The 15980-nt window shown below is 49.3% G+C and overlaps 1 protein-coding gene across 10 annotated transcripts in view; it reads left to right on the top strand.

Moving 5' to 3' along the window:
- DOCK3 (dedicator of cytokinesis 3) overlaps positions 1-15980 on the top strand; it is a 605476-nt gene that overhangs the window by 493650 nt on the left and 95846 nt on the right. For all 10 annotated transcript variants that reach the window (XM_032805794.2, XM_032805793.2, XM_032805795.2 and 7 more), the window contains 5 exons: positions 1357-1432; positions 2091-2191; positions 2472-2530; positions 6178-6326; positions 10632-10717. In XM_032805794.2, coding sequence (XP_032661685.1) covers positions 1357-1432; positions 2091-2191; positions 2472-2530; positions 6178-6326; positions 10632-10717 — 471 coding nt within the window. The remainder of the gene's footprint in view (positions 1-1356; positions 1433-2090; positions 2192-2471; positions 2531-6177; positions 6327-10631; positions 10718-15980) is intronic.

Below are 15980 nucleotides of genomic sequence, written 5' to 3'. Positions count from 1 at the left end.
ATCATTGTGTCTCAATCTCAAAAACAGCTACAAAACTCACCAAGGAGTTTTCTCACAATCTGTGCCTGGTGCACTACCTTGGGCTACTGCTCCTGGCAGTACCAGCATCCCTACTGGCTCTAAAACTGCTCTTTGGGTGAAAGACCAGAGCAGCTCAGTTTAGATCAGTGGTGGACTCAATTTTTTTTAGAAAAGGAGGGGCAGACCACAGTCCTTAAACCAGATGACAGAGTATCAGATTGAAATCATTTTTTGATTATGCAGTTATCATTTGGGCTCAAATTTGTTTAGTTTTGTTTTTTTATTTTTGCCTTGTCAAGCTTTTTCTGTTTTTTTTAGGAGGTAGCAGCAGCAGGCTGAGAGCCAGGATTATACCCAGAGGCTGGGATTACCTACTAGTGTCTCATTTTATTAGCTAACCTAACTGTAGCATCACAGTTGATTAACTGAAGTACTGGAGGGGTCCATATTGCAAGATGATGTCATGGACCTCTTCCTGAAGGCTGATTGGTCAGCTGTGGTGTTGTATGTTCTCTGAGTTCACAGTGCCAATGGGAAGTGAAAGAAGTGGCTTTAGATGTTGTGGACCCCCAGGTTACATGCTGTACTGTAGAAAAAGAGAAATCCATATAAAGTAAAAAGACCTGGTTACCTAGATAGCCTGATCCTGCTGGTGCCACTTAGCTGGAAATCTCTTCAGGTTGAAATAAGGTGCATTTATCAGTGTCACTGAAAGTATCACACAAATGAGATGCTGAGCTTTAGCCTACTTCTAATTTGCTTTGGTATAAAAAAGTCTTTGTTCATTCTTGCACGTTGTTGCGTGATTTATTCCCATTTAATTAAAGGCTTTTATACACTTACAAAAAAAATTAAGTTTCCCAGTGAATCCAGAGCTTGCAAAATATTACCAAAAATGTACAGAGGAGATCAATTTACAGCGAAGTCCAAAAACTGTAGAGGATTGTGCCTCCCTGAAAAATTCTGCCTATTTTATTAAAGAAATGCACAGAAACAAACATAAATAAGTTATGTTTGTCCCTTTATTTATTAACTGTAGTACTGGACTTTTGAAAATAAACTCAAGAATTACAAAGATACTCTTCCGTTTCCAAAATCTATAATATTTTAGGAAAACATATTTGTGAATTCTGCCTTGCATTATTTAATATGAAGTCTTTGTTTAAAAAAAACACAGTGACCTTTATGGTGATATCTAGAAATGACTGCATAAAGAAAGAGTGCCAGAATGCATTTTGAAATATAACAGAAATCACCAGTGCTCAGAGCTATTCAAAGACTCTTTGAATGTGATTTGTACTGCAGATTGAAAAGGATCTTTTTTTTTAATTATAGTATCATAGTTACGACAGTCCAGTACCTGTCCTCTGCCCTGCACAAGAACTTCACAGAAACAGACTTTGATTTTAAGGTAAAGTTTGAAATCTGGAAAATTTCATGACATCCTTTAAAACTAGCAGCAATGCAGGAACAGCAGTTACTCTATGTTAATGGATTATGTTCACTATGTTTGTTAGCTCAGAAAATAAACTAGCTGATACAGACAGTCATCAAACTCTGCTGAGGCTTTGACTGAACTGGGAAATCCTGAAAAGGCAAAAGCATTATGAATTCTAATGGTTTGAAAAGTGAGACCGCTTGCATTGGCTAAAGGCAAGAATGTATAGTGTCTAATGTAATTCAAAGCACACTCTATGGTGTGGTTTAGGGTATGAAAAAGTGTTCACTAGAACTATTGGAAACTACCAAACTCATTTCACTTTTGGCCCAAGGCAGAGTTGAATTCAGGTGTCAAGAAGTAAAAGGCCTAAGTTTGAAACCCCAGCACTCCCTTGCTGCTGGGTTCTTTTAATTGTCATTTCCTCCAGTAGTTGTATAATTCCTGGCACTGATTTAACTTATTTTATTATTACATCCAGTTTATTTAGACATAATTGTCTACTTTCCTCTGATTTAAGGTGGAACAACCTGATGCCTTCTGCAAAATGTATGCATGGCATGTATGTTTGTGTTCAGAACTTGTTCTGCCTTTGGACTATCGTGTGTTTAATTTCCTTCCTGTTTTCTAGGTGTGGAACTCCTATTTCAGCTTGGCAGTTCTGTTTATAAACCAGCCAAGCCTGCAGCTAGAAACTGTCACTCCAGCTAAGAGAAAGAAGATTCTGGACAAGTAAGAATCTGATCTCTTTGCCTCCGAAACTCTGATTTTTTCCATCACCTCAAAAGTAGGACAAAAGTTTTTATCACAAACTCCCATACATTACAGGCAGTGGGAGGAATGGCCTCAGAAAAATCATAAGTAGGGATCATAGGAAAACTCTTCAACAATTAGATGAATTCCTTGATGTTCTTAAAAAAGTATAACCTTGATTTGAATATTAATTGCATTAGATCACCAGGTTGCTGTATTTTGTCCCATTAAGGGGTTGTCTCTATGCCGTCTCTTTCAGATATGGCGACATGCGAGTGATGATGGCATATGAGTTATTCAGCATGTGGCAGAACCTGGGTATGTCTCGCTGTCTCCTGTTCTGCTCCTAATCACCAAAATTAAAGTTGTCTAAGAATTGCATTACTAATATTCAGCTTTAATGATGTAAAACCACTGAGCTCATGCTGGGTTTTGTAGTTTCTTCAGGAATTTTTATCTAAAAAAAATGACTTTCTGGATAGCTCTATGGTGATATTTTTCTCTTTTGAAATAATTCATGTCTATGAATTTGAATACTTTACTCTCAAATCTTGTAGTGACTGGTTTCAACAGCTTTTCTTTGGTATTCCCAGATGATGTACTGCTTTAGCATTTGGAAAGCCCTGCTGTTGTGTTGCAATCTAGTCTAGTATTTGAGATACGCTTGTACACGCTTGACTTTAATCTGGTCTATGTTGGCACAGCTGAAACTAAACCTTTACAGCTGTGTCCAGTTTCATCCATTTGGAAATGGTACAACAGAACAAGTCAGAGTGATGCAGAATTCTAAAAGTGCACAGTCAGCGATCATGTACAAACATGACATGCAGTGAAGTGCATATTTATGATAGCTGTAATAATATGTCTAATAAGCATGATAACAAATTCTCTGTTACTGGTTAAAAAAACAAAAGTTTGCCCACAATTATGCAATATTTTTTACACCAGTTGTAATAGACTTACATTTCTGTACGTCATTTGAATTTGTACCACATGATATTTTGATTAAGACACTGGAATGTTACTAAATCAACACAGCTTATATTAAATGTACTAAAACTAGCTAACTGATAGCTCACAAAATGTGATTGTAAATGGGAAATCATAATCAAGCAAGTGTGTTCTTAGTGGAGCCCCGCAGGGATCTTTATTGACCCTATGCTATTTAACATGTTTATCTGTCTGGGAAGAGTACATACAATCATTCCTGGTAAAGTTTGTAGATGACACAAAGATTGGGTGAGTAGTAAATAATGAAGAGGATAAGTCACTGCTACAAAATGATCTGGATCACTTGGTAAACTGGGCGCAAGCAACAAATAAGCTTTCAATGTGGCTACATATAAAATCCTACATCTAGGAACAAAGAATGTAGGCCTTACTTCTAGGATGTGGGGAGATTCTGTCCTGGCAAGCCGTGACTCCAAAAAGGACTTGGGGGTTATGGTAGATAATCAGCTGAACAAGATCTCCCAGAATAAAGCTATGGCCAAAAGCGCTAATGTGTTTCTTGATTATAAAAAAAACAGGGAATGTTGAATAGGAGTAGAGGGGTTATTTTACTTCTATATTTGGCACAGGTGCAACTGCTACAGGAATATAATGCCCATTTCTGGTTTCCAAAATTCATGAAAGACATTGATATTGGAAAAGATTCAGAAAAGAACCACAAAAATGATGAGAGAATTGAAAACATACCATATAGTGAAGGACCCAAGGAGTTCAATCTGTTAGCTTAACAAAGACAATATTAAGGGGTGACTTGATCTCAGTCTATAAGAATCTGTGTATGGAACAGGTAACAGAAGGCTCTTCAATCTGGCAGACAAAGATGTAGCAAAATCTAATGGCTGGAAATTGCAGCTAGACAAATTCACCCTAGAAATAAGGCATACATTTTTAACGGTGAGGGTAGGTATCCATTGGAACAACTTACCAAGGGCTGTGGTGGATTCTCCATCACTGCCAGTTTTAAAATCAAGATTGGATGTTTTTCTAAATGATATGGTCTAGTTCAAACAGGAATTAATTCAGGGAAATCCTATGGCCTGTGTTATACATGAGGTTAGATTAGATGATAACAATGATCCCTTCTGGCCTTCAGGGGTGGCAGGTTTGTGTAATTTTTGGTGGTGCCCAGAATGGGTCCAAGTCCCCCCCCCCCCTCACCCACACACACACCCCCCTGCCTAAGGCTCTGAGATGGAGTTTGGGTGCTAGGTGCAGGCTCTGGGCTGGGGCAGGGGGTTGGGGTGCAGGAAGGGGTTTGGATTGCAAGCTCTAGGAGAGAATTTTGGGTACGGGACGGGTGCAGGCTCTGGGAAGGAGTTTGGGTTCCAGATACGGGCTTTGGGCTTGGACAATGGGTTGGGGTACAGAAGAAGGAGTGGGAGGGGGTGTGGGGGTCCTGAACATTTGGTGGAGCCAGGCCCCCCGGGCCCTGAATTTGCTGGAACCCAGGCACCAGGGGCCCATACAACTCACCACTCCTGCTGTCATAATCTACAAAATTATGAATTGTGCTTATTTCTGATCTAAATAACATCTTCTGGTTGAAGTGAGCTGGGATGCAGTGTAGCATCTTATGGCATGTGCCACATCACATTGGCAAGGAATGTATCACATTGACTCCACTGTATTAGTTATGTTAGAAACACACTTTGCTTCTCAAAGAGAACAGGAGTACTTGTGGCAATTTAGAGACTAACAAATTTATTTCAGCATGAGCTTTCGTGAGCTACAACTCACTTACTATGCATCCGAAGAAGTGAGCTGTAGCTCACGAAAGCTCATGCTGAAATAAATTTGTTAGTCTCTAAGGTGCCACAAGTACTCTTGTTCTTTTTGCGGATACAGACTAACACAGCTGCTACTCTGAAACTTTGCTTCTCATTATTTGTCTGAAAAGCAGATAGCAATATTCATGAAATTGTTAACAGGCTTAAACAAATGTCACATGCAGCTTAAAAGACAAAATCCAGTACTTCTAAATTGTAATCATCCAGATCGTGATTCTGAGGAATAGACCAAACTGTCTGCTTTATGCTTCACATACACAACAATGACAGAAAAGAAATAAGAGTTTTAATATTGCAGAGTTAATAACATATGTTCCCCTAAGGATTAAAGTTACTATCTCTTTAAATCAAAATCATTCTTTTCTGCTTTTCCTGATTTATTTATTTCTCTCTTCCTACCCCTGCCTTTTTGCAATTGTGGGACCACCTAAGAGGCTGATTAATTTACTAGAGGAAAACCTCCAATATGTAGGTGTATGTTAGATTCCCAATTTAACCTGAAGGATAATTTTGGGGAGAAATGATATCTCAAAACAATATTGCCCTATCAGTGGGGGGGCGGTTTCAGATAATTTTGTTTTATTTACTAAAGTTTCACAGTGGAAGCACACTATAAAAGTGATTGCTAACAATGCTGTATATTGCTGCTACTTAGAGGTGACACCGTTTGGTTTGAAGTCAAGGTTCTTATCCATTCGACTGCAAATTTCACACCACTGAAGTTAAGGAACTCTAAAAAGTCTGAAGGACCTGTAGCTGATCCATTAAATACTATTGGCACAGTTCCTTTGAAAAAGCCCTATCTTCTTAGGAGCCCGAGCCCCCAAAACAGCCGTGGAATCTCTCAATCTTCTCTGGCAGAATGAATGTGCGCTGGCATGTAAAGGTGGAGCAGCTATTGAATGAGTTTCCCTGTAGGATCTGCGGTTTCTGCTAAATGTAAAGATTAATTAATGTAAAGATAACCAGGCAGACTTCACCATGGAAAATGGAAAACTTAAAGTAGGATTGATCTGATAATTTTTGGAGAAAGAACCTGTTTGCTTCTTTAGGGTTAATTCAGGGACAGGTTGCATGTTCTTTACCAAAGTGTCTCACCTTGTTCTCAGCAAGGAAGGATGAAAAAAGAAGGCTTTCATTAAATGTAACTTGCTTTGTGTTGCCCAGGTGAACATAAAATTCACTTTATCCCGGGAATGATTGGCCCCTTTCTTGGTGTCACACTGGTCCCACAGACAGAGGTCCGCAACATCATGATCCCCATCTTTCATGACATGATGGACTGGGAGCAGAGGAAAAATGGCAACTTCAAACAGGTGAAATGGTTTTCCAGGCTCTTGCTATATCCTCTATGTTGTTCTTCCCTTCTGCAACACTGTACTAGAAGTACTGCTAGTTTGTTTCTGAATGTGAGGGAGCTGTTGATGTGGATGGATAGATAGATCGATCTTAATTAAAAAGTAACATCCTTGCCAACACTGCTACCAAAGTCCCACCATTATATGAACATTTCTATAAGGCATTTTCCAAGTAGCCATTTCTCCTGTTAATACAGAACACAGTGTTGCACTCACTGCACAGGGAGCAAGGGAAAGTGGATTTGCCTTTGCCAGCTGGGCCCTATTTGCAGAGCAAACCGACAGCAAACTGCATGGCCACAAGGACTCCCACACCACCCTGAAAACCCTTGGTCTCTCTATGTCCCGCCTCGGCGTGTAAGCGGTTCAAACCGCAGCAGCCGCAGGGCCAGGGGAGCCAGCCTCGGCAGGACCAGCCCCATAAATGAGCCAAGGGCTACAAGCACTGCCTGAGCCACCTACCTCCACCCTCTGCCCTGTCGGGCTCGACTCGTAATAAGCAGGGGGCCAAATGGTCATTTTGAGGGTGCACCTGAGGGCAACCTACCAGACTATTCCCCAGATCCATCTTTCCCAGTGTTCTCCTACTGCCTTTCCCTCTTCCTGCCTGGACGGCTATAATCTCAGACACGAGGGTCCTCAGCACTGTGGAACAGGGTTATACCCTCCAGTTCTTTTCTACCCCCCTGTTCCCACCCGCCTTCCCCGTCCCTCTTCAGAGATGCCTCTCATGAGAGTCTTCTCACGCAGGAGGTGAAGGGGTTGCTACAACTGGATGTGATGGAAGAAGCTCCTCTCGAGCACAGGAACAAGGGGTTCTGTTCTTGGTACTTTTTAATCCCAAAGGGAGAGGGTGGTCTATGGCCCATCTTGGACCTGTGAGACTTCAACAGATACTTAAAGAAGCTAAAGTTCCGCATGGTCTCTCTAGCTTCTATTATCCCCTCCCTGGATCCAGAAGACTGGTATGCCGCCCATGACTTGAAGGACGCATACTTCCATACTGAGATCTTTCAAGGACACAGATGCATCTGCCGGTTTATGGTGAGGCCCCACCACTACGAGTTCGCGGTCCTCCCGTTCGGCCTGGCAACAGCACCGAGGGTGTTCACCAAGTGCATGTTGGTGGTGGCAGCTTACCTCAGGCAGCAAGGTATCCAGATCTACCCATACCTCGACGACTGGCTCGTCAAGGGCAGCTCCAGATCTCAAGTCCAAAGGGATGTTGCCGTGCTTCACTATGTGCCCTCTCTGGGCCTACTAGTAAAAGACAAAAAGTCAATGTTAGTGCCAGTGCAGAGGATAGAGTTCATCAGAGCAGTCCTCGACTCAACCTGCACCAGGGTGTTCCTGCAACTGGAAAGGCTCCATGCATTGACAAACCTCATCGCGGAAATCTCGGCATTCCCTCTGACTACAGCCAAGGTCTGTCTGCACCTGCTGGGCCACATGGCAGCGTGCACTTACGTGGTCCACCGTGACAGGCTCTGGATGCGGCCCCTGCAACAGTGGCTGGCGATGGTCTATTCCCAGTCCCGAGACCCCCGGAAAAGATCATTGCTCTTCCACAGATGATTCTTACCTCGCTGAGGTGGTGGACCAACCACAGAACAGTCCTGGAAGGCGTTCTGTTTGACAACCCTCCTGACTCCATCAAACTGGTGTCAGATGCCTCGGACCTCAGCGGGGGGGCACATACTGGTGTCCTCTAGACTCGGAATGTGGTCCCTGGATGAAGCACGCTTACACATAAACATCAAAGAGCTCTGAGCAGTCCGACTGACATGCGGAGTCTTGCCCCACCTGTCGAGCAAGTTGATACGAGTCCTGACAGACAACACAGCCTCAGTGTTCTACATCAACAGACAAGGGGGACTGTGCTCATCAGCTCTCTGTGAGGAGGCCCTCTGTCTATGGGACTTCTGCATCGGCCATGAGATCCACCTGAAAGATTGTCACCTTCCCAGCATCAGAATTATGCCGGCGGACCAGCTCAGCGGGGCTTCTCCCCTCAACACAAGTGGTCACTCCATCCAGAGGTAGCCTACATGATCTTCCAAAGATGGGGAACTCCCCAAGTGGACCTGTTTGCTACCAGACAGAACAGGAAATGCCACTGGTTTTTTTCTCGTCAAGGTCTGAGCAATGGCTCCCTCTCAGACGCCTTCCTCCTGTCATGGTCAGAGAGCCTGCCCCTACATATTCCCTCTGATTCCGCTCATCAGCAGGGCAACGATCAAGAGAGACAAGGCACAGGTCATCATGATTGCCCTGACATGGCCTCGCCAGCACTGGTTCAGCATGCTCACGAGCCTGTCAGTGGCCCCTCCCTAGCCCAGCCCAACTGACTGGCAGGGCCAGTGCAACCATTTAGGCCAACTAGGTGGTTGCCTAGGGCGCCAAGATTTGGGGGCGCCAAAAAGTGGTGCCCCCCAAATTTTTTTTAAATGGTTGCAGCCGCTGCTGCTGGAGGGGCTGAGCTGCCGGCGGCAGCAGCTGCCTGCAAGCTGTGCAGCAATTGTCTCCGGTCAGTGCGCGCCGCGCAGCAGCCAGCAGCAGGGCTCCCCCCGCGTCTGGGACGCAACGCCGGAGCCAGCGCCGCCCCCCCGCGATCAGGGAGCCGCCGCCCAGCATCTCCGCAGCCAGGGTGTCCCACCCGCCCAGGCGGCTCAGGAGAGCGCCGAGCGCCACGGCAGCCACAGGGCGCCCCGTCCCTGGGTCAAGGGAGCCGCGCCGGCCCCAGCCAGGCGCCCTCCCCATCCCAGCGGACCGTCCGCGCAGACACCGTGGCCCGCCCGGCAGCGGGCCCCCCCGACGGAGGTAGGGAGCACGCCCCGATGCCCGGCACCCAAGGCGCACCCCGGGGGGGGCCAGGGAGCCACGGCTCCAGTGGACCTGCTGCAGGCATGCCTGCGGCAGCTCCGCCAGAGCTGCGAGACCCGCGCGCGGGGCGGTGAAATGTCCCGGCGCCTAGGGCGCCAGAAACTCTAGCGCCGGTCCTGCTGACTGGACCTGCTGTCACAGGACCATGGTCGACTCCTGTACCCCAACCTCATGTTCCTCCACCTCTCAGTATGGATGCTGCATGACTGAACCCGGAGAAGCAGACCTGTTCAGAAGGAGTCCAGCAGGTCTTCCTAGAAAGAAAGAAGCTCTCAACTAGACTGACTTTCCTGGTCAAGTGGATGAGGGGTTCCGTCGCCACTGATTGTCAGAGCCCACTCAGTGAGAGTGCAGGCGCCTTTGTCGGCCTTCCTGGTGCACATCCCTATCCAGGACATCTGTAGAGCCACAACGTGGTCCTCTGTTCACACATTTACCACTCATTGTGCCATCACTCAGCAGGCCAGGGAAGACACTGTTTTGGCAGAGCTGTGTTGTAATCTACAAGTCAGTGAACTTCCACCCACCTCCAAGGGTACTGCTTGAGAGTCACCTAATATGGAATGGACATGAACAAGCACTCAAAGAAGAAAAGACAGTTACCTTTTCCGTAACTGGTGTTCTTCGAGATGTGTTGCTCATGTCTATTGCATGACCCACCCTCCTTCTCCACTGTCGGAGTTTCTGGCAAGAAGGAACTGAAGGTTGGGGGAGCCAGTGGTGCCCCTTATACCATGCCATGCGGGCACCACTCCAGAGGGCACCAGAGCTGGTCCCCTATGGATACTACTGAGGGAAAAACTTGCAGCACCAATGCATGTGGTGAGCACACATACCTAATATGGAATGGACGTGAGCAATACATCTCGAAGAGCACCAGTTATGGAAAAGGTAACTGTCTTTTACGAAAGGTAGGTAACCATTTTTTCCCCCTCTTACTGACAGGTAGGACAGGGTAAGATTCTACTTGATACATTCTTTTTTAGAAAATCCATATCTAGGTATTGATAAAAACAAAAGAAGTGGATGACAAGTACTCCTGTAAGAAACAAAAAAGCCTCTCTCCACAGGGAAGCCCATGTTACCCCTCTGCTCAGCCAGAGGATAATTGAACTCTGAGGTCCACCTCTTCCACTGACCCATGTGAGGCCAGTTGTTTCACTGAATCCACTGAGCCATTGTTTTGTAAATTTGAATCGGGTCTGTTTTATTACAGATGCTTTTTTATATCAGGGCAGAAATCATCCATCCGTAAAATCAGACAACTTGCAGAGCATAAGAAATTATCCATGAAACACAATCTCAGCCTTCTTAATGTTTGAAATTTACCTTCTCTGCAAACACAGTTAATTTCTAACCTCTCATTTCTCCCTGATCCAGGTGGAAGCTGAATTGATTGATAAGCTGGACAGCTTGGTATCAGAAGGAAAAGGAGATGAGAACTACAGGGAGCTCTTCAGTCTACTGTAAGCAATGCCAGTCTCCCTTCATCTTGCATGTTAGAAGGTCACCTTAGAAGGCTTGGTGAAATTTCAATGTAATGATCAATTGTAAAGTACCAGCAATAGAAGTGGCCTCCCTCAGAACACAGTAATGTACAGGGACTTTTGCCAGGTTATCGTGACACGGGCCACAGATCAGAGAGGGCTATGAAAAAGCTTGCCATCCCTTTTACACTGACAAGAATATAAAAAATTTTTTTTGTATCTTTCATGCAATAAAATCTATTCTTCTTCGAGTGCTTGCTCATATCCATTCCAGTAGGTGTACGCGCGGCGCGTGCAAGTTCATCGGAAAACTTTTACCCTAGCAACTCCAGCGGGCCGGCAGGTCGCCCCCTAGAGTGGCGCCACTATGGCGGGGTTCGGGGCTCTAAGCTCTCCCGCGCGGGCGCCGGGCTGGCCTGTTCGTCCGAGGATTCAGGGCTGCTCGATTTGTAGGAAGCCGTACCCACGTGATCCGACGTCTGCCTGAGTGCAGGGGTCATCTAGAAGTGGCTTATCCTGTACATCTTTCGTTCATAGCGACGAAAAACGGACCGAGCCAGCGCTCAGGCGCTCTTATGGGAGGACGCGCATTCTACCTGCTTCGGCCCGAGTGTGGCTCCAGCACGGATCCTCGGACCGCCAACGCACGGCACGGGCTTCTCGGGCGCCGGCTCTGTGGCGGCTCACGTCCAACCCGGCTAAGGCCGTAGGCCCGCTTGCGACGTCGCGTGGTGATGCAAGGCTTCGTTTGACTCCGGGCCCGCGGATCTCGTCCTCTCGTCCCGCCCAAGTCTGGGTGGATGATCCTCGTCACGCCCGGACTTTCGTCGGCATGGGACTGTTGCTTTACGGAGCTGGGGCTTCTCCCATCCCTTGGCGACGCGGTGCGGGTTGTGCTTCCAAGGGCATGCCACCCGATGCGGCACCGTCCCCGGTATTCTCGATCCCGGCGAGCCGTCCGATCCTGACCTGATCGCGGCGCCGGCACCGATCCGAGGAGGTTCCGGTAGCCGTCGCAGCCGGACGCGCCTAGGCATTCGCCGGTATACTCGCTCGGGCCCCATGTTCTATCGCGCGTCCAGAGCTCCGGCCCGCTCGCTTCCGCCTTTATCGCCCGCGCTCGGAGCCGCTCCGGGCAACCGGCAAGCCGATCCGGTTGACTCCGCGCGCACCGCTGTGGTCAGGTCCGGGGGTCCAGGACGGTACGGCTCCGCAGGATCTCGGCACCGCGGGAGTCGTTTCGCATTAAGCGCTGGATTCGTGCTATCCTTCCTTCGGCCCCATGGCCTCCGCAGTCTGTATCTCCCGGACTGACGTCTATTTGGACTGAGCCTGCCGCTATCTTCGGAGTCGCCGGGCGCTGCCCGCTCGCACGGGGCTTCTTGGACCCTGGATCCCCTCAGCCGGGGCTCTCAGTGTTCTCACGTTGCGCTACAGAGCAGACGAGGGTCCAGGGCTGCAGCGTCCGCCACTATCCGCGGAATGAAGGCGCCGTCCATTCTATTGGCTGCGGGTATCCTCAGGAGCTACCGGCACTCCAGCCTGCGGATTTGGTCCAGACACTTTTTGCCAGGACTTCTTATCTTCTTCCCGTGTGAGCGGCGGGCGCATCCTACGGGTCCACCCCCTGACCTTCGAGGCGCCGCGCTCTCAGGCGTGTGGCGCTGACATTGACTTCAGGGGGAGGATCTCCGGTTAGACCCTGTGTGCGTACTCACGTCTGAGCACCCTGTGTTGCCCTGCCTTTAAACGTACGAGAGCAAGCGCCAACCTCTGGCAGTCTGGCCTCCTTCCCCACGCCGGGGGTGATTAGACGTCATACTGGTCTTCTAGGCCTACATCTAATGTCCCCCGCGCCATGTTCCCTCGTCGTTCATCTTCGTGACGGGGACTGCCATGGGGCAAGATGCGGCCGCCCCAAGTCAAGGAGGCAGAAGGTGGACTGCTGGCGCAAGGTCTATTCTGCTTTTGCATTGGGTTGTGGGCATTCAGTTGCGAGTTTCTAACCAGCAAGCTCTAATCAGCGCTACGTCCTTTAACGCTGGACGCGGATGTAATTCAGAGTCTCCGCAAGCGTTGCGGATGTGTCACCTTGCTGACAGAGAAGAACATCGCCGACACACTTCCTTGCAGCGCATCTGACGCGGCGACTGCCACCAAATCTGGCCGTCCGTTCACGCATGCATCGTACTTCGCCGCTGGCCAGGTCTTGGCCTCTGCGGAACTCAACATACCATCCAAGGATCTCCGTTGTAGGCCTGGGCCTGTTGCGGATAGACGACTGCGGCTGGCAAGCTGAAGATACGATGTAATTCGGGTCTGGAATGCAATACCCGGACACAGCGTGACCCTATGCCGCCAACCAACAACATCGTTGGCTTTCCCCCGGCGAAACAGAGCAGACTTCTCAGGGCGCAATAGAATGGCAGGCGCGACAGCGAGACACAAGGGGTCAGGCCAGCCCAAGCCTGCCGCTCAAGCTACCTTAGTACGTCTAGTCCGGTACGCGTCCTCATTCGGAACGCCATGCACCTTCAGCTTTCCCGCCTCCCTTTCCCCCTAGGCGCCCTATCACCGGTGGCCGTCATACCGTTGGTCTCCGCAGCGGGTTGGACACTCATTGCCTCGAACGCTCTTCCGCCCAGCCCCTCCTCCCCATTGCAGGACCTCTCCTGAGCAGTCCACGTGCAATGCTCCTCTAACAAGGTCATTCAGGGTTCCGCAAAACGGACAGGAGCAGGGGTCTCTCCGTCTTACGCTGATTCTCAAGGCCAAGGAGTTGCGCCATCCTCGACTCGGACCAAACATAATTTACTGAATGGAATTGCGATGTTCCTTGGGCCTTATCCACCCTGATCTGGTTGAGACGGATGCGCCCCGACATCATAACGCCTTTTATGTTCTCCTTCCGGCCCTCGAGTTCTTGCGCTATCTCATAGGGGAGCCAGTCATTACAGTCACGTCCTCCTTCGCCTTGTTCGGCCCCAGAGAATTTCCGAGTGCAGGCCTGCGTCGTCTTCTCATCGCAGACGGTTGCCGTATTCTCCCTACCGTCACGATGCTTATCCGAGGCCGTCGCAACCGGTTCTCTTCCACGTCCGCTATCAGCGGCCTTTTCGCAACACTAGGCCTGATGCTAACGTGGAAAGTCATTTCTTCCCTACCAGAGGGATGAATTTAATCGCCCATCCTGGGACTCTACACGGGCACTGGCCGCTTCCCTTGTCCCGTTCAGGCTTTGGACGGACTATCCGGAGGTTAAGGCAGCACCTCTACTTCTCGTGACGCTGTGCCGCCTTGGCACATGGCGCTGCCTTTCATGACGGCGCCAGGTCCGGCTGACCTCTGCATGTGGTATTCTCAGCTACGCCTCGCAGGCGGACCGTTGCTCCGTCTTACTCGTCCCCGGCTTACTTCTTGCCCTCCATGGTGGCTGGGGATCGTCGGTCTGTCGCGGCTTTCTCCCGCCTCGATGGCCCTCATCTGACGGCATCGACTTTGGTATGGGAGCTCCCTGGGCCGTTGAGGACCAGGTATCGGGTCTCTCCGAATCTGCTTCTCTCCTATACGTCGAGAGTTGAGGGCGTCGCTTTGGCTTGTCAGCTTCATCGGCAGATCGGGCGCTGTTGTCTCGGTTTTTATCGACACCACAGGGTGTCCGGTATGTCAACCAGCCAGGGCGGACGCGATTCCTCTTCTGTTCGAGGCCTATGTTTGGATTTTGGCATAGCCCACTCAGTTCCACCTGAGTCCGCTATCCTTGGTCCGGGGTCCCAATCAACCTGAAGCGACTCATCTCGTCCGGTTCGTTTCAGCTCCCCGATGGCCCTGCCTGGCGTTGCCTTACACTTTTCCGCAGGTGCGGGTCCCACAATGGACCTTTTGCATCTTCGCCATGAACAGAAGTGCCGATGTTTGCTCTTCGAAGGACTGCGAGCGGGGGCTCGAGTTATAGCGGTGCCTTCCTGATCCGTGGTCGAATGACCTCTTTTATGCCTTCCTCCGTTGCCATGAATCCTAGGTCTTTCTTGAAGGGCCGCAGGGCAGGCCTGCATTGATTTTCATTGTCCGTGCAGGCCACGCGCTTTGTACCTCTCTGGCTCTGGACTGTCGGGTAGCGTCGCCTGTTCACTGCCTTCTTTCGCTGGACTGACTCACGCGGACCCGGCGGCTTTGTCACCGGACCTTCAGATATTCCCTTCACCTTCTCGGCGTGGTCTGCGGTGACTACGGTCCGAATGAATCTGCTCTTCCCCGTGAGGAGTTATTTAGGATCGAAACATCTACGGGGATCGGTACATGGCCACATGGAAGCATGTTCAGGTGCTGGTGTGCGGAAAGCGCTTCACCCTTGCCGATGTTTTCCATCCCATCGTCTTGGACTCTGTGGTCGCTCAACACAAGGCCTGGCTATGCTCTTCCGGTTTCACTTGCGGCCTCTCCGCTTTCCACCAAGGAGCGACGGCCATTCCGTCTTTTCCCGACTTGGTGCTAATTTCAAAGGCTGGAGCGCTTTACAGGGCCCAGTCCGTCATCGCCCCCTCCGTGGATCTCCTAGTTTGTCTGTTCTTAGTGTCCCCCGTTGACGCGGCTACATTCCTCTCATCTTTTGTCTGGGAAAACCGCGCTTCCTGGTGGCGTCACATTCGCTAGCGGTGTATAGAGCACTCGTCGTGGACCTCCGTACACTGTGTTCTCGGGACAGGTGCATATATGGCACACACCCTGATTCTCCCCAGGTTGTCTACGGCCCTTCCTACAGTTACCGGATTTCCTGTCCGTATCTTTCACTATCTCCTGCTGGCATCATTGGGAACCCTGCCTAGAGTGTGCAGGGCGCTCCCTTTTATATAGAAAACCAAGCGTTCCGCAGTCCACTCGCTCTTGTCACTAGCACTTAACTGCTCAAGGGTTGCCAGTTCTCTCACAGGGATCTCTCGTGGTTTGTACGTCCTATAAGACATGTTACGCCTGGCTTCTCCTTCGGGCGTGTAACTGCGATCTCTAGAGCCCGCTGCTTCATGGCGTTCTCGCACGGTTCCCGTCCGGAATCTGTAGGCGCGACCTGGTCCTCCATGCCAACCTTCGGTACCATTATGCCTAGTTAGCAGTCCGGGATGATGCGCTTGGCTGTGCTGTTGTTGCTGTGACTTCACCTGCCCACTGCCTTAGTAGGTTTTCGTGGATCACTACTGGGCATGGTATGCGAGACGCTCGAAGAGAAACACACGGTTACTCTTGT

This window comes from Chelonoidis abingdonii, chromosome 16 (genome assembly GCF_003597395.2).
Source record: "Chelonoidis abingdonii isolate Lonesome George chromosome 16, CheloAbing_2.0, whole genome shotgun sequence".
Lineage (NCBI taxonomy): Eukaryota > Metazoa > Chordata > Testudines > Testudinidae > Chelonoidis > Chelonoidis abingdonii.
Note: the sequence above shows the minus strand (reverse complement) of the source record. Positions and strands in the feature narration are given on the sequence as shown.